Below are 19,951 nucleotides of genomic sequence, written 5' to 3' on the forward strand. Positions count from 1 at the left end.
TTATTTTAAAGAGAAGACAAATAGTTGATAAGTACCCAAAAATACTTACATAATACAAATCGCGAAGATCACTGCACTTTATACAAGAATATAGATGCAATGGTAAATACATTAGAAAAACAAAGTAGTCAAATATGGAGGAACTGTAACCTTCCATGAGTTATCCAAGTGTGATGTTGTCGAACTGGTTCGCTGAATAAGGTTTTGGACTCACAAGTTTCAAAGATACTCGTTCTATGGTTGGACGACGCCATAGATTGTCATTCAAACGTGCAAATGCTATTTTTTGCAATCAGCATTACTTCCTTGACAGCTTGGTTTGCAGGTGGAGGAAGTCGTTGATCCAAGACATTCTCATGGGGGAGTTTGAAGGATGTTGGAATCTCTGTCAAAGAACAAACAAACTCTGTGGGGTGTCTTCCCATTAAGATTTCCAATGTGGGAAGACCCCAAAATTATGAACATCACATTTCTCATTTGCTTGCATTGTAAAAGCAATCTCTACATCAAACACGACAAATTTGTATGAGCATTTTCTTCGGCGTTCCAATGGGTTATATCTTGCCAATGATGTATTAGTGAACAGCTTCAAAGAATTAGAAGAAGGAGCAATAACAGCCTTGCTAGAACAAAGCAGTGATACTAAAACAGCAAGTACACATGGACATAGTATGAACCACATAAGTGAATCATCTTCCATACCTAGTTATAAATAACCTTCTTTTATATCCCATAAGACCTATTGTTCAAGCCCGACGGATGAGTAGTAACAACCATACGAGTCATGATTCGGAGTGTTTTAAGTTGGTTGGATAAACAGGAACCAGAGTCTATGTTGTATGTCTCTTTTGAAAGTGGTGGCACAACTCTCAAAAACCGAAATAATCGATTGATTGCATATAATTGCTTTTTTTTTAAAAAAAATTAACATAAAGAGAACGAGACAATATTATATTTTCATATTCTAGTCATAGGGTAAGTCTTAAAACTTTATTTGATACTAAATATAAGAAAATACATAGTAGTTAATTTTTTCTCTCAATATTACCTTCTTAGTTGCACCAAGTTGTAATTCCTATACAAATTTCATTGTGATTACTAATTTTGAGACTTAACTGCCATTCTTCAAAATAAAACCAAAATCTCATGTCGATATTTTGCATCTATAGAGTATTTGTGGTGTAAAAATATTCTCATTAGGTTGCTTCATAAGTCAATGAACGTTATCACTTATCAATAAGTATTGACTTTTCTTACATAAATCCAATCCGAATCATTAAAGGATAAGGCAAATTTGAAAGCAATTGTATTTTAAATATTTTAAATTGTGTCACGTGCAGTAATTGAATATCAAAGTCCATTCATGTTGACGTCCTTATAACAGTTATATATACTTTTCAAATTCCGATCGAATTCCCATTTATTGTCTATCAGATTGTTTTAAAAGTTGAGATAAAAGAAGGAACAATTGTAAATAAAAGAAATAACTTTTATACTGAGTCATTTGATCCTTTTACTTGTATATGTCATAATTGTCTCACTCTAAATGTAAGACTTTAGACTTCAAAACCGCTGAATATCTACCTGTGTTGAACTGTTGATGATAGTGTTGTTACTTTAGACTTTAAAATCATCCCATGTTAATTTTCCAAACGCCACATTTTTTTCTGAAAATATTTTAAAAGATTTGAAATTTAAACTCAATTATTTTTATTTCTTTCTTTCCCCATCTTTCGTTTTTTCTGAGTAATTAAATTCGTCTGTGTTTCCTTGACCCTAAAAGCACGCCGCAGCTTTGTTTACTTTTCAAAACACATTTATTACTCCTAAACTAATGTTACAGTCGAGTCTTCCATTTTTCTATTTTCCAAATATACGCTCAAACCTTCAAATGTTAATTCACATGCAAGATATTTTCCCCCATTAGCAATAATTTATCTAGTAAATTTGGTCCTTAATTTCAAACCCAGAGCAAACTCAATCTTGAAAGGCAATGGTGCATTCGTACTTATAAATCACTTACTAAAAAGGTCCTCACATTAATAACGAGATTTGATTTCATTATTTTGCAGGTTATGAGCCAAATTTTTACAGCTGGATCAACTTTTGTTAGTAATTTTAATTTTATTTTATTAATGATAAAAAATTTGAATATTCAGGCTGGCCCATTGAATTAGAACCAAATTATCAGTCTAACCTTCTTCAATCCATTAAAATAACTTAATGTTAACCGTTAAGTTTTAAGAATAAAACTTAATGCATTGGAGAAGATTGATTGATTTTATAAAATTAATGGATTCTTATATACTATTGTTAACTTAAGGATAATAAAAGTTGTTGGATAAAAATTTTTTGAATATTTTTGCATCTTATATATGTTTGCTTTCTTTTTTTAATAATCAACATTAATGGATATCAGACAAATTTAGCGAGATGGAGAAGGATGTCCTTATAAGAAAGAGTTTATGAGTATCCATATATTATTGTTGATTTAAGAATATTAGATGCTCATGCTGAAAGAAGTTTTTGGATATTTTTACCCAATAATCCGATAAACAATTCCAACTCTTTGCAAAAAGCTCTTCTCATCAAGTTTACGTTTTTCACCTGTGCATCGTTAACGTCTAGCTCCTGATTCCTGCTTTATCACTAAGTACTTTCTGTATTCTTTAACTTTTGTGCAACTATTGTGATTTAAATGTATTATACGTGAATGATGACTTATTAGAAGTTTATACTCATTCGTTCTTTTAAACGAGTTACATTCCAATAAGTTAATTAATTATATTTAAAATTACATGCTCTTTTCATGTTTATTCTTATTTAGTAGTGTTTCTCAATTATAATTATTAATTACACTTTTTAATTAAGAGTATTTTAAGAAAAACTTTTACATATTGAAAGACCCAAAATACTTTATATTTTTTAATATAATACTTTGAAAAACTACCTTATAATATTAAACTTAAGCAATATTATGTTATATATAATTGTAATATATAGACACCAACATAATTTATTAACCAAAAGGACAATTATGCAGAGGATTGCCTGCCTTTTTCAAGATCCTTTTTCAACATCGTTTTATGTTTCTAATGTCACGCCGTTGTGGAAGTTCCTCCTCGTCCAAATTCCAAAAGCAAAACAGGCACTAATGACCTTATCCATTGTACTAACTAGTTTTTTTTTTAATTAAAAAAAATTAACGATCAAATTCGTTAACGTTAGGGTACGTACCACATTTACTGTTACACTTTATTATTATTATTATCATCATTTATTTATTTTAAGTAGAAGACCAATAGTTGGTAAGTACCCTAGTTTATTCTCGATCGAGCCAACAACACTTTCATTACACAAATGGCAAAGACCACTCCACTTTATTCAAACACAGATGCAATGGTGAATGTACAATAGGCTAACAAAGTAATTATCAAGGAACTTTAACCTTTCATGAGTTACCCAGGTGTGATGTTGTTGAATTGGTTCATTGAATAAGGTTTAGGCCTCACAAGTTCCAAAGATAGTTGTTCCATGGTTGGACGGCACTGTGGATTGTCATTCAAGCAAGCAAATGCTATCCTTGCCATCAATACTTGACAAGTTGGTTTGAAGGTGGAGGAAGTCATTGATCCAACACATCTTTAAGTGGGAGATCATTTGATGTTGAAATCTCTCTCAAAGAACAAATAAACTCCACTGGATGCCTTCCCATTAAGATTTCTAATGTGAGAACTCCAAAACTATATACATTACATTTTTCATTTGCTTGCATTGTAAAAGCAATCTCTGCATCAAACATGATAAGTTATTATGAGAATAATTATATTGCATTGCATAGAATAATAGCAATGATTTTTGGCTGCAAAGAAAGGAGACCTCACCTGGAGCTGCATAGCCATAGGTGCCAGCAAATGAGGTCATGTTGTTCAAGTCTAGCTTTAAAAACTTTGCTATTCCAAAGTCATTGATATGAGCTTCTTGATATTTTTGATCTAATAGGATGTTCTTGCTTGATGTGTCACGATGAACTATAGGGCATGAAAGACCATGGTGCATGTGGAATAATGCATCAACCACACCTCTAACAACAATCACCCTCTTATCCCACTCAAGTTTAGATGCTTGCATGTCATTTTTTATAATCTTATCCAAGCTACCACCTTCTAGGAACTCATAAACAAGGAATGATAGGCATGAATTTAAATAAAACCCATGCAACTTCATGACATTATGATGTTTGATCTCTGTTAATGCTTGAATTTCCCTTGAAAATGCTTGAGGATTAGAAAAATCTGCATTACAATAATTTGGATGGAGTTTCTTCACATCATAAATTTGACTATCAAGTATCTCAACTTTATAAACACCTCCTTGTGCTCCAACTCCAATGAGATATTTCTCATCAAAATCCTCCGTAGCCTCCACAACCTTTTCACATAAAATTTCCCCATCAAAACCCAAAATGGAGAAAATATTGAGAGTTATTGCCTCTCCATCGTGACCTTTTCTTCTCTTTGATTTTTGAACTAGAATATATGAAATTCCACTAGTTATTAGCATTAGAGTCACAAAACAAACAAGCATCAACACTAATAGCTTCATTGTTTTGTTCATATAACCTTATGGATCCTTGCTATGTTTCTTGCAAAGCTCTAAGCCAGTAACATTACCACATAAACCAGTGTTATTTCTTACTGCCTTAAATGTAATGTTTCGAAAGGCTGGAATGTTTGGAAGAGGTCCCTCTAAATGGTTGTAAGATATGTCAACTGATGTTAGAGAGTAGTCAAAGTCTTATTTTAGAGCGATGAAACCACTCAAGAAATTATGACCCATCTGGAGTTTATGGAAAGAAGAGAAGTTGAGGCCGTGAAGTTTACCTTGCTATAGCTTTGTTTACTTTTCAAAACCCATTTATTACTCCAAAACTAATGTTACAATCAAGTCTTCAATTCTTTTTTTCAATATAATTTTAAAATTCTAATCCACGGCAAGATATATTTCCCCTTAGCAAACTGTAAAGTCGCGTATCTAACATCTTTTATATTCCACTTTTCAATAATTTATTAATCAAAAAAAGCTGTCGTGAATTTGGCCCTTAAGTCTTAACTCGGGGCAAACTTGATTTTGAGAATTATAACCATGATTTTAGAGGGGGACATTAGGGGAAAATTTCTATAGCTCTTAATTCCTGTTTTGTTTTTTTTTTGCCAGCATGAATACTTCCATCGAAGAAAAAACAGTAAATCAATACGTAGAAATTCTATAGCTCTTAATTCCTGTTTAGTCACTCTTAGCGTCATCAGTATTTTTTAAATTTTGTGAAACTAATGTGATTTTTATGCATTATTCGTGAATCATATGACTTGTTAGAAGTTTATATAATATATAGAGAACAACTTAATTGATTAACCAAAAGGACAATAATAGAGGATTGCCTACTTTTTCAAGCTCGTTTAATTTTAGGTTTCTAATGTCACGTCATTGTGGAAGTTCCTCCTCGTCCAAAAGCTAGACAGATACCATGACCTTATCACCATTGAACTCAGAAAAAAGGGGGCAATATTAATTAAGTACTGGTGTAGGCTATCATCTGTAATAAATTTAAGGCTACCTAATTATTGATACTAACTAGTTTTTTATTTTAAAAAATAAACTTAACGATCAAATTTGTTAGCGTTTAGATAGCACGTTATAGCGTATACAATCTAGCACGTCTACTGATACACTTTTTTTAATTCTTGTTTTAAAGAGGAGATAAATAGATAATAAGTACCCTACTTTATTCTTGATTGAGCCAAAACTTACCTACTACAAATCGCAAAGACCACTTCACTCTATACAAGAATAAAGATGCAATGGTAAAAACAATAGACAAAGTAATTACATATCCTCAGCTCGCTCCACTCTTTCTCTGTTTTTTTTTTCTCTCACAAGGAGAAGAATTATATTTTTAGTCTTATATGTTTAAAGTGTTTGTTTCTAATTAAATCAAAATATATGTGTATTCTATAGATTATTTATTCTATAATAAATTATTATTATTAATAGTATTAACACATCAAAGTCTTGAATTGATTAGATATAAATATGTCAAGTATATGTCTTGTCCTTTTCACAAAACCATCAGCATGTAAGCTCTCCAAGTAAGTGGGAGGTGGTAGGTTTGATCTCACTTGTAATTTCAGGCTATTAGCACCTTCTTTAATTAAAAAGAAAAATCTCATATTCGTCTCCTTCCATAACACCGAGTAGGTCACACCAAGAATCATTCTCCATTCAAAACCACATTCCTCTTCTTATTCTCCTGCAAATTCGCTTTTACCCACTCCCAAAATTGCAATTCAAAAACTTGCTGCCATAAGTAACTCGACATTACAGAGACAACCATACTTCCTTGCTTTGCAGCAATCACTCATCACATGAACCACCGATTCAGTTTGACTACAAGCTTTGCAGTTAGAAGCAGCTCCTCAATTCTGCATTGTGAAGCCTCTCCTTGACCGTTAACCAATAGCCACAAAAACATTTGAATCCTCTCAATACTAGCTAAGTACACCATTTTCAAACCAACTGCCAAACTCTGTCTTTAATCCCGCACAACTGATTCATCAGTAGCTTATAGGTACTTTTAACAGAAAAATCACCTTATTATGAACTCCTTTCCAACAGAATCGATCCATCCTCTTCCCAACTGGAGGTTTTACCAGAGGCTTGCTTCAATAGGAATCAAACCACTCTGCGAATCCAATTTCCATTCGCCCACCTCATTCAAAGCATCACACACCATCCACTCTATTTCTTCAAAGAAGCATTACCTGTCCATTATTTTATTGAAAAGAAAAGGGAGGAAGAAGCGCAACCTTTCCTCCCTCTTTTTTTTTTTTTTTTTTTTTTTAAACAAGATGTAGCGCCTTCTTGCTTAACCCGTCATCTCGTAGTGCTTCCCTCATGATCAAAAGACTACCTCTAGTTTTAAATAGCACTGAAGCTTGTAATTAAAAACCGAAAAAACCCTACAGTACAAGAGCCTTTTATTATTATTATTTTTTTTTGTAGTAATGACATCTTTATAGTAAAGACTAGAGGAAGTATAACCAATTTAGTTTGTGTTGAAATTGTTTGGAGTTCTGCACTAGGATTGATGTTGTAAGTTTCATAATATGATGGAAGATTGCTGTGGGAATAGGTAAACTATATTACATGCACGAAAACATAGAATTCAAAATCCTGAGACATGATCAACATTTATATAGAATACATGTAGTCAACATACAAAAAATGTCACGTCTCTTCAATTTCAAATGTATTCATTATGCCACGTGTCATCATCTGGTCCATTCCTATGATTGAATGACTAAGATCCGCCTACTGCAAAGACTTCAAGAAATCAACAATTTATAGGATTTGAATGCCAAAAAAGCACAAGACATCCATGAGTCGCACAATTCACTTAAGAAGTTCAATATACAATCATAAGTTTTCCTAGTGTGATGATGTCAAACTGGTCTACTAAATAAGGCTTTCTCTTCATAAGATTCATAGATACATGTTCCATAGTTGGACGAGAACGTGGGTTTTCATTCATGCAAGCAAGTGCTCATTTTGCAGTTGATATCACTTCATCGGCAACTTTGTGGGTGGTGGAAGACGCCTGTCTACAACATCCTTCAATGGCAACTCATAAGATATAGGAATCTCTATCAAAGAACAAACAAGATCACTTAAATGCCTTCCCAATAAGATTTCTCATGCAAGAACTCCAATGCTATAGATATCACATTTCTTATTTGCTTGCATAGTGTAAGCAATCTCTGGATAATGCATTTACAATATGAGAATAGTTATAATACAATGTAAACAATAATAACACTAGTGAGTTGAATACAAAGAAAGGGTCTTAATCTAGAGCAACATGGCCAAAGGTGACAACAAATGAAGTCATGTTTGAGTCAAGATTTAAGAACTTAGCTATTCCAAAATTGCTGATGTGAGCTTCCTGATATTTTGAATTCGTTAAAATATTCACTACTACAAAAAACACATTTAGTAGTGCTTTTTTTTGCCCAAAGGATCACTTTTAAAGCACAGCTATTGCTAGCACTCTCATATATATGAAAGCTTTTTCAAAAGCACTCTTAAAAGGCTGTCTATAGGAGCGCGCTTCATTTGAAACGCTCCTATAGGCATCTTGTAGAGAACACTTTAATAAGGCTTACAGGAGCGCTTACATTGACCTATGAGAGTGCTTTTAGGTAAAAGCTCTCTAGGAGTGTCAATTTTTTTTAAATAACTTTTTTACAATGCTATGTGCTACATAAATTTATGTAGAATATTCTAAAATTGTCACCATAAGATTTAAAATAAACAATATTTTTATAAGTTTGGTAGCTACAACCTCAATCAATTGCTAACCACAAAATTAGTGCAAAGATTTTTAATCTAATCTAATCCTCTCTAAATATTACACTATAAGAATAAAAATACAATCTAAAATAAAAAAAATTGTCTTCTACAATAATGTCAACTTGCAAAAAGTATACAAAACAAAAGTTAATATAACATTAACCCAAAAAAGGCAGGGAACAACAAAAATAATATAATTCTATAAAGAACATAACTCTGTAGAAGAATAAATGAGAAAACTTACTAGTCGATTGAAATAACCTTGGTTCACCATATAATGTTATAAATATGAAAGATTAATTTCTCCCCTAACACTAGAGAAAATAAAACCATTTTGCAATATATGAACAATAAGATTTGATGCTCATGTATTAAGAACTAGAGAATAAAATTACTTATAAAGTAAGATCCATTAAAACCCTGAACAATATTATATAGACAGAACTCAAAAAGTACCACTAGAAAATAAAAAATTATTTGATCTCCATTAATTTGCTTCATTCCTAGTTAAAAGAGACATTTGCATTTAATGAAGGTTATGTTTTGAAACATTAAAATTATTTAAGGGCATTTTATAATTACATGTATAAATAAACATTTGCTTCTTCAAAAACAATGACCTAGCTCCAATACGCATTTGCTCACATGGCTTTTCCCCTCATGATTTTCATGCTAATCTAGTTTAAAGTTTACCTTAATTTTCATAAAAATCTAAGTTTTTTCCTCTTTCTAACCTTTTTATATCAATAACAAATCCACTATCAATATCAAGAATTTGACTGAAAGAATAGTTAGTCATAACCTATGTGATAATGATAATGGGAACGAATAGTCTTGTCTCTGGGAAATATGTGTTGGATAAGGAGGCGCAGTGAAAAATTAAAATTTTAAAGTCCCTATCCTGATATGGACCGAACGTATTCTTTTGAATCAAGGTGGATAGAAGAGTTATCTTTTAATTCTTTGAAGTTGGCACACATTTGGATCTCAGGAGCTGACAACATAGATTTGCTCCCTCTATTGGTATCCACACGAATAGCTCTCTAACTCGAACAGCGTGCTAGTGCTTTCAGCATTCGTTCTTTTTTAATGTTAATTTTTTTTCTATAGGGTGTTTCGTGGCTCTTAGAGTGTTTTTATTGTCAGAACTTTTCTAACTCTCTCTACCTTCATAAAGACGTCCCTATCTATATATTACTATAAATAAGGGTTTTCGTTTTTCACTTAAAAGCTTGTGAAAATTTAATTAAATTTATTTTATAAATTTAATCCATAATATCATATCTAATTTAAATTTATCTTATAAATTTAAATTATAAAACTGACATGATGTTCTCTCTTATTATATTAGTTATTAAATTTAATCTATCATATAAAATTAGATTTAAATATATAATATATAATATAATATATATATATATATATATATATATATATATATATACATATATATCAAATATATATACATATATATATATATATTATATAATATATATATACATATATATATATATATATATATATATGAATATATATATATTGAAAATATACATATACATATATATATAATTATATTTTGAATTTTATATTTCATATAAATATATATATATTTATCAAATAAATATTCAAATATATATATATATATATATATTTCATTCACCCTATATTACATTCATTGAATCTAGACATATTCCAGATTCAATAAACTTGGACATTATAGCTCGAGTTTGGTCATTCTTGTGTGCAACCCTGTAAGTCCATATAAAATTGGTAGTAGGCTAATTACACTATTAGCCCACAAGTCATAAGTGGCTTCTAACAAGACATTACAACTATCCAATTCACATAGGGATCGATGATCTAATGTAACCTATCATGTAATCATATCACATCCCTTTTGTCATGTGATATTTCAGTCAAGTACGAGACATGAAATTATCATTCTCCTTTACTTGACCGTCACTTTCTCAATTTTTGAGTAGACTGATAATAGCAATGGAAAAAACCTTTTTATTGTAGTATAACCATATATTTTCTCAGTCTTACTCATTAAGGGGCCCAGTAATATCTCTCACTTAATGTGAGGAACAAATTTTATCTTGACCACTCATATTTTTCTGCATGAATATTACTAAATTCAATTATAGCCTTTATGATCTCTCGGTCAAAGGTGACTTTTGACTAGGTCAAAGTTCAGTGGTTATCATGTAAGAATCTATGATGATCTCAGGTCAAAGGACTTAGTAATATAGTTACATATGATATAAGCTTATAACTTGTACCATGCAGCTTTTTCATAGCGGGTCGGTCCAACACCTCATACTTTTTCAAGTGCTTATGACTTTAATTTGTATCTCTGTAATTAATCAAAGTCATACTAGTCTTGTTTTATCTATGAAACCTCAAAGATGACCGATCAAGGACATTTAGGACAATCACTATAGTTTGTCCAGGGATACAGTTATCACATTGAACATGCAATTGTTATGATAACAAAAGAGAAATTCATTAAATAACAATGTGCATAGTATAATAATTAGCCCTAGGGCACAATTTCTAATAATATGAAGAACTACACAGATTGGATCTCAAATGCCTTAATACCAAATTAGCAGCATTACTCAAAATAAAACAAATAATTGGCCGTCATTGATCAACCTGAGTTTTCATAAGAATTAGGATTCAGACTTGTTCATAATGGATTGGAATGTGGAAGCAACATGGGAATGACTTAGATTAAGTTTTCCTTTTGATGTAAGTTAGCAATGAAAGTAGCTGTTTAGCTTTAGACACAGGAGATTTAGAGTAATGGAGGCATACCAGCTGATTCAGATGGGCCAAGCTTCAAAGACACGAAAGCTTCTAAAGTTCTCACAGAACAATTTAGTTTAGATTAGTGATAACTATATATTGTTGGATAAGAGCCAACATGTTGAAACTATAGAATTAGGCTGCAAGCTTATTTACAAGTGCAAAATTAAACTCAACAGGAACTAATGAGAAAAAGCAATAGGACAGTGATTTAGATGATCCTCATTCATTACCGAAGAAGATTAAAAATAAAAATTACATCATATTCAGAAAGTCTCAATTTTTTTTCGAAAAATCAGAATAGAAAAAAAAGGATGAGATATTAAACAGGAATATCTACAATTGCAACTTTGCAAGCTTATCCACAAATTCACAGGGAAATAGATCTGACCTTGTTGATGATAACTGCCCAAGTTTGATGAAAATAAACAGAAAACCATGTTCAAGGGGCTTTTAATATATAATAATTTGAAATCAACGTATAACATTGAAACTTTTTAAAAAACCTACATGCTTTTATTTTGTGATAGTAGCTGACAGCAACAAGTCCTCAATTTTCGATAAAGATCTTCCTAACAATAGAGTAGCAAGAGATGTAATAAAATGCCAAAAACATGACCCTATTTTAGAGTCCATTTGAACAAGAAGGAGAACAAAAAACTTACATAAAAGACTTGTTCAATCATCACTACTCTCTCATTCATTATTTAATTCCACTTGTTTAAACTCACTATTTACTATTACTTCCGCTTGTCACCTGGTGGAAACAATCAAACCATCAAAGGCGTTCCTGTCAAAAAAATAAGACACCATCCAGATGTGAAAACTAGTTACCTCCAAGCACCCAAACATTTACAGGTTTGATGTTTGTTCACAAAAGGAGGTGCCCTGCATCTCAGTACACTGATTACTTTCAAGTGAAGGAGAAAATCCTACTTGATTCTAGTCATTTTCATAACAAAGAAATAAACTCAACTGTGGTGGTCAGTTTTTGCCTAAATAAGTCAAATCATTCTTCATAAGGAAATATGTAAAAGGGAATGAGTCATTACACATTGTTATCTTCATATTCTAAATTTCTAATGACATCAATGCACAAATCCATAATTTCTTGACAAAGTTCATATTCTAAAGTAGTTTGGAGAATCCTATTCATTCATGAAGCATACAAGTTTGTGCTATTTATTTTTGAACAGTACAGAGGCGAGTTCCAATAGATTTCAATTCACATAAATAAAACCTTAGATTCTATCATATCCTCCATATCAAAAAAGGTTCTTTTCTTTAATATCTTATGCATATATTTTCCCTAATCTTCAAAATTTAATAATAAATGTTATAAAACTCTCAAGCTTTGTTTCCTGGGTAGATAATTTTCATGAACTTGGGAATTACATACAGACAAGGACAAATAATATGTAACAAATAAATGATTGACCAACATGACTACCTGCAATTGGGGAACCACCACTGCTGTAAGTTTGGCCCTTTTGACCACAAACTTTCTCTTTTCAACAGCATACTCAGTCAAACTGCAAATAAATAAATAATATTAAAGTCATAGCTCATTGATAATTATAGGAATGGAAGCAATATTTTATGTAGAGCCAGACATAGTCTACTTTGTAGAAACTGCATCTACCTCCGTGAAACCAAATATACATTTGAAAAGATATGATATGTTTAATGTCATTTTAAAGAGCTTTGAAGCTATTTTGTCTTTAACATGACCATCGCTTCCTACTTAAAAAAAACTAGTACCTGGTAATATTTTTTTCCTCACGTATGCAAACTTCAACTTAGGAAAAACAAGATCTATATGGTTTATAGCAAAGAAATAGTGAGAATTGGAGGTCAAAAGTTCAAGAATAATAACATGCATGCATAAAAATATTACAAGGAGCCAATAGATACTCTGAATGTGTCCTTCGTTAGTGAGAACGATGACGTTAAGACTCACGAAATGGTGGCTTAACGATAGAGAATTGGAACAGCGGTGATGGCTTGCAGTGGAGGGGGTATCGGCGGTGCTACAGAAACTCAAATCTGCACAGATCGAGTTGCGACGAAGCAGATCTGAAGCAACACGGACGGATCTAAAGCGATGGAAGAAGGCGGAAGCTTTGAAGCAACACAGACGGATCTAAAGCGACTGAGGCTAGTGGATGACGCACAGCAGTGACGGTGAAGAGTGAAGCTCGAAGGTGTGTGAAGAGAGGGAGAAGAGGAAACTAAAGTTTAGAGTGAGGCTCGACTAACTAATATTTCCAGCCATTCGGAGCGCTCCCTTATAGAAGTCCTACTGGAGCGCTCCATCCGGTATCTTTTAAAATTTTTTAATTAAATACATCGAAGCGCTACCATAAAAGTGCTGCGATAGGCTTGTACTTTTTAAAACTTTTTAAAAGCAATGATATCAGAGCACTTTCACAAAAGCACTTCAGTATAGAAGCGCTTTCTCAAAAAGTACTTTTGTAGGTTATTTTATAAAAAATTAGTCTTTTCATTTTATTCTATCAAAGCACTTTCAAAAAAAAGCTCCCATATGTTTCCTATTCCAAAAATAAAAGCATTCTAATATGTTTTGCTTTTATTTTTTGAAGCATTTTTTTATATAAGCACTTTAAAATAGGTACTCTTATAGAAGCTTTTTGTAGTAGTGATTCTTGCTTGATATGTCATGATGGATTATTGGGAGTGAGAGACTATGATGCATATGGAATAATGCATCAACCACACTTCTAACAATACTCACCCTCTTATTCCAATCAAGTACAGTTGCATGCTTATCATTTTTCAAAATCTTATCCAAGCTACCACCTTCCAAGAACTCATACCAAGAAGGAGAGTTGTGAATTTTAAAAAAACCAAGTAACTTCATTATGTTACGATGTTTGAGTTCTATCAAAGCTTGAATTTCACTTGAAAATGTTTTAAAATTGGAAACATTTGGATGAAGTTTTGTGATAGCAAAAAATTGACCAACAAATAACTTAGTCTTATAAACACTTCCTAGCCCTCTCTCTCCAATGAGATATTTTTCATGAAAATCCTCTATTGTCTCCTTTGAAAATCCTCTATTGTTTTCTTTTAGGTTTGAATCATGATACATGAAATTCCAACAGCTACTAGCACTAGAGCAAACAAACAAAGTAGCAATGGCATCAATAATTGGGGTCTTTAAATCTTATGACAATGTAGGCCTTCACTAAATTGCAAATCTGTGGCGTTACCACATAAACTTGTGTTGTTCCTCACCGCTTCAAATGTAATGTTTCAAAAGACTGGAATGTTTGGAAGTGAGCCCTTTAGATAGTTGTATGATATGTCAATGGATGACAAGCTTGTTATTCCTTTAAAACTATAGCAAATGGTGTTAGAGACAATATTATGCGAGAGGTTCAAAGTTTCCAACATCTTTAATGTTCTAAGTGTTGCTGGTATTATTCCTCCCAACATATTCTCACTTAGGTCAAGCTCTTGTAGAGCTTGTAACTAACCAAACTTTGATGGAATGCTTCCCTAAGGCTTATTTTTGCTTAAATTCAAGAGCTATAGCTTGTACAATCCTCCATCAAGCTCCTTTAGGATGGAGCCAATGAAATCAGTTGCATCCATATTTAATTCCTCAAGCTCATTTAGTAATTCTATTTCTGTAGGAACATTACTTGACAGTCTGTTATGACTTAGAAAGAGTCTATTCAATGAGTTTAACTTCCCCAATTCTTTTAGAATTTCTCTAGCCAAGTGATTTGATGAGAGCATAATTTCACTAAGACCGACTGCATCTCCTAGCTCTGAAGGCATAGCACTTGAGAGTTTGTTGTTGGAAATCTTTAGGGTCGTGAGATTATAGCACTTGCCCTAGTTGGGAGAAATTGACCATATAACTAATTACCACTTAGATCAATGAATTTCAAATTTGGGTGTTCATCAAAATTACTTATGTTTCCAACCAGTTGGTTATCTTCAAGTCTTAGTCTAAGAAGACTTGAGCAATTTTTCAAGGTTCTTCGGATCAGACCAGTGAATTTGTTTGCAAAGGCAACACAAGTTTCTAATGATCGACCAAGGAAAACATTTTGTGGCAAATGGCCAACGAAATTATTCTCAAATAAGAGCAACATACTCAAGTTGGTGGTAACTTTATTCATCTCCATAGGAATTGAGTTTGTTCATACCCAATCCTAGGGATTTGCGTTTTGTCAAGTTTCCAAAGGAAGTAGGAATAGGACCAAAAAGACTATTATTTCCAAGGAAAAGGGCTTCTAGGTTGATTAGATTTCCCAAAGAAGAAGAAATTGATTCACGAAGTCTATTAGCCCATAAAACCAACGAGGTGAGATTTGTATGGTTTCCAAAGAAAGTATGGATAGGTCTATATAACAAGTAACTATGTGCTAATAAAAAGTAGGTGAGGGAATGGAGTTTCTCAAATTTAGAAGGAATGAGACTTGAGAGTCTATTGTGTTTGAAATTTAGAATTTGCAATTTGGTCAAATTTCCTATTATAGAAGGGATACTACCACTGAAAAAAGTATTTTTGGACAAATCAAGTGCTATGAGATTACTCAGCATTCCAATTTCTCGAGGAATAGAACAAGAAAGATAGTTATCACAAAGTCATAACAAAGTCAATTTCCTCAAGTTCCCAATTTCTCTAGGAATTAGCCCAGAGAGATTACACACACTCATCTCAAGAAGATTTAAAGTCTTCAATGCTCCTATTTCTTGAGGGATGAACCACTCAAGAAATTATAACTAATATTTAATGAAAGAATAATAGACAAGTCACCGATTTTGGCGGGAACATTTCCATAAAACTAGTTGTAATTGATATCTAAAACTTTGAGTTTGTGGAAAGATGAGAAGTTGAGATTGTGAAGAGTACCTTTTAGACCAAAACCTTAGAGATTCATGATGGAGATGGACATGGATTCATCATAGGTAATTCCTACCTAATGGTTGCAAGGATTAGAGCCATTAGTCCAAGAAGACAAGGAAGCTTGGCTTTAGTTATCAAGGCTAGCTTTCCACTTTAAAAGAGCATTTGTTTCATCATCACTAGCAAGGGATGTAGAGAACATTAAATAGGCACAGGAGAAGAACATGGAGAGAATATATTGCCAGACCATTAGAAGAGGAAGAGTGGAAAACTTGACCATCAGGGTTTTTTCTGCCTTTTTAACACTGAGTTGGATCAAAGAGCATGAATTAATGAGTCTCAATGGTGAGTACGTAAGAGGTCCTTTTATAATGAGAAGTATGGGCTTTCTAGTCCATACGATGAAACACAATGTTAATTAGCTTCCATTTTTTATTTACCTGTACAACGTAAGCTTCTTTGCTAACCAGTTCTCTCTGCTTGTATGATAGAGAAGCTTGATTGGCTTGTAAGCACTTTTTAAATTTAAAGATATATTTTGACTTTAATAAGTCTCTAAAACTCGACTTATTTAAACTTTTCAATGCACCAAAAATAAAATAAAAAACAGAGAGAGAGAGAGGGAGAGAGAGAGAGAGAGAGGCTGATTGGTGATTGGCTTGAGATTCTTTCCTTTTTTTGCAATTTAACATTCTCGTAGATATTATGAGTTTGCAAGAAATATATACTACATATATTACAATCACTGTAAATATAATTATGGGAAATAATCTATATAGTTAGATTTTAAGATGATCCTGTTATTAACTGTCTCTAGATTATAACATCTTGAACTTTGATACATATCCAACATTATGTCCACATCTGCGTCCTTATCTATCCTCATCTATTTCCTCGATCCTAGGGCATGTAGCCTGCCTCACAGTCTTCCTGCTCCTACAAGGACGCTCATGCTTTTCTTACTTTTCAAAACGCATTAGCTTGTCCACAAGACCGAAATTATGTTTTGAAATTGAATTGTAATTCAAAAGAATGCGATGATAAACATTAGGAGTCTTTAGTGGTCTCTAAATTGCAAAAAGGTAAGGACGGAAATCACTCATAGCTGTTCGATTTTGACAGAACTTGACTGCCTTAAATGGGACGGTTGGATACTTGGACTTGGTCATAGTTGACTAGGGGAAAAAGTTAGTCACAATAATTAATAATGGTAGCTTAGAAAAGCACACAACAGGCGTAAATGAAACTACTTGTGGTGAGAAAAGCTGTGCAATTTCGTAAAAGATTAAGATTACAATTAACTCTTTTTTTTAAGAACCATGAAGTATATATTGTTATTAATGTATGTTATTAATGTCCTATACCAGAGAAGGAATAAGTATAAATTAATGATATATTTTGATTAATGAGGATTTGAATTTAAATTCAAATCAAATCCTATTTTTGGATATATATAAATACATGGATTCAAATGCAAATACATTTTTTACTATAATTTCTTTATAATTTCAATCTTCCTTTATATTCTAGTCATTTAGAACTTCAGTCACACCAACCCTCCCATTCTTTTCACATTTTAGCTTCTCTCATCTCTTGTTTCTGTCTATAATTGATTGAAAAATAAAGATAAGGCTTCAAAAATTTTAAATATAATTAAATGTGTTATTTTAAATATGAGATTTAAAATCTAAAATTGAAACCTAGATTCACCAATCCAGATGCCACTAAGGGAAAAACTAAAATTTTTTAAAAAATTAAGACAAATTAGTTAAATTTATTTCATTAGCACATGTAATTTAAATAATTTTGTCTTATAAAAAAGGAATAAAGGGATATTCAAAATAGGAAAATCATTACATTTTAGGACCACAAATAATTGAGATTCCATTTAAAAAATTTGGTCATTGATTGACATTTAAAAAAATTAAATTGTTCAAAATGCAACATTTACTATAAAATTGATAGTGTTAGAGTTAAATTTTATTCACAATTGATAATTCATGGGCTTCCAACTTATTTTTGGCATTTTTAATAGCCATCAATTGAATTTATAACAAGAATTTGATACAACGTGCAGCTTAAAAGCTTTAAATTGAATTACTTACCTTTTCCTTTATATTTTTTTTTAATTTTCTCTTCCCAACTTTAGATATTTATGTTGGCCAAAATAAAATGGTCACATTATACCACATCACCTACCATGTGTGTGTTGACTTGTGGCATGTTACAAGTTACCTTGTACCATATCACCTACCATGTTTGTGTTAAGTCATGTCATCACAGGCCACATTGTAACATCATGAAAAATTTAACTTAAGGTTAATTAGGTAATTAAGGATAAATTAGACAATTCAGAGTTAACTCAGATTAATAGATAATGTGCGGATGGCTAATAGGCCTATTAGACCCTAATTAGGGCTTAGAATTGGACCCTAGGTAGTATTAGGTCACATTTGGGCCCAATTAGATGAACAGTATTTGGAATATTAAATTTTGATCTTTGGCTACAACCAAAGTTGTATAATGAACTAAAAACTTGTGTATGTGTATATGAGTTGCCATAAGAGTTTGCATACATGTTTTGAAATGGGTTTTTGGTTGAAAGTGTAGAGATTTTCGATGAATCTTAACCCATGTGTGAAATTATGATGAAATGAGTAATTTGGAGCTATGATTAAGTAGTAAATATGATATGTGTGGATATGTGACAAAAAAAAAAAAAAGGCCAAGTGGGTCAAGTTGTGCTAAAATGTGTTAAATTGTGAAAAGTTGAGAAACGTGAAAATTAATCATTAGGGGGTCAAATTTCGATATAAGTATATATAAGTGTTATGTTTTGGTCAATCAGGTGTAATAGGTCCTTTTAGACTTAGTTCAAGGCCTTGTGTGATTTAATGAGATAACAGGATTGATTTAAGTGCTTGGATGCGTAAATTTTTTTAAAAAAGTGACTTTTTACTACTGGGCATCTAAATTTCAATCGGACCATTAGATTGTGTTTAAACCTATCTCATTAGCTAGCTTATGACATGAGCTTCATGTAAGTGCGTGAATCACTTTAATTGGACGTTGTATGTGCAAATGGCACACTCCAAAAGTTCATCATTTTGTTGTCAAAATGAGAGTAGAAATTTCAGACTAGCGCATTGCGGCGTATGGCATCTCACGCCACGGTGCATGACATAGAAATTTTGGCCATGTAGCTCTGTGCCATATACCACGGTGTGTGTACTGCACATTGCAGTTCCAACCTGATTTTCTTGGTTTTAATGCATGCAATGATTGAGATTAAGGCATACGAATTATTTTTGCTATGTATCACTCTAATTAATTATGATTTTTGATGATTTTGCAAATGATTCTTGGGCCCAAGTTTTTTTTAAACTAAATATATGATTTTAGATTGGCTTGTTTGGCATGGTGATTTTGTCAATCTTCTCCTGTATCTGGAGGATATGGGTAGAGGTTACAATTTTGGTATCAGTTTCTTAAGTTTTAGGATCTGATTGTGATTGATGCATTCATTTAGAGATATGGCAACTTATAATTGTTCATTACATAACTCTTTCCTTGATGTCCTTTATGTTTCTTATTGTCATCCTTAGGAGGGGAGAAAAATAGTACAGTATGAGGAGAGGTACTCATGTTAGAAGTGCTATATCTAGATGGGTTGTTGAGCAGGAGCCGGAGCTAGAAGTTCAACCGGTTTAGCCACGAAGTGATAGACATGATGAGCTACTTGAGGAGCTCAAAGATATGGTGGTAGATATAAGGAAAACTGTTCGAGATCATGGCACGATCCTAAGAGGTAGAGAGTAAGAGGAGAGTATAGCCTTCTCTTATATC

At 32.3% G+C, this 19,951-nt stretch overlaps 1 protein-coding gene and 1 long non-coding RNA gene across 2 annotated transcripts; both read right to left on the reverse strand.

Annotated features, from left to right (window-relative positions):
• Positions 1 to 424: 424 nt before the first annotated feature.
• LOC129322495 (MDIS1-interacting receptor like kinase 2-like) lies at positions 425 to 4,563 on the reverse strand. The gene is made up of 2 exons (XM_054968806.1): positions 3,885 to 4,563; positions 425 to 642 (listed from the first exon to the last, which is right to left on the reverse strand). Exons 1-2 carry the CDS (start codon positions 4,561 to 4,563, stop codon positions 425 to 427), a joined length of 897 nt encoding a protein of 298 aa, XP_054824781.1.
• A 2,821-nt stretch (positions 4,564 to 7,384) lies between these two features.
• LOC129321917 (uncharacterized) lies at positions 7,385 to 16,413 on the reverse strand. The gene is made up of 4 exons (XR_008596150.1): positions 16,112 to 16,413; positions 12,671 to 12,752; positions 11,886 to 12,010; positions 7,385 to 7,703 (listed from the first exon to the last, which is right to left on the reverse strand). It is a non-coding gene; the product is annotated as an uncharacterized LOC129321917 (long non-coding RNA).
• Between the last annotated feature and the right edge of the window lie 3,538 nt (positions 16,414 to 19,951).

This window comes from Prosopis cineraria, unplaced genomic scaffold, assembly GCF_029017545.1.
Source record: "Prosopis cineraria cultivar Desert tree isolate PC_DT_omini unplaced genomic scaffold, ASM2901754v1 PC10, whole genome shotgun sequence".
In the NCBI taxonomy this organism is placed as follows: Eukaryota; Viridiplantae; Streptophyta; class Magnoliopsida; order Fabales; family Fabaceae; genus Prosopis; species Prosopis cineraria.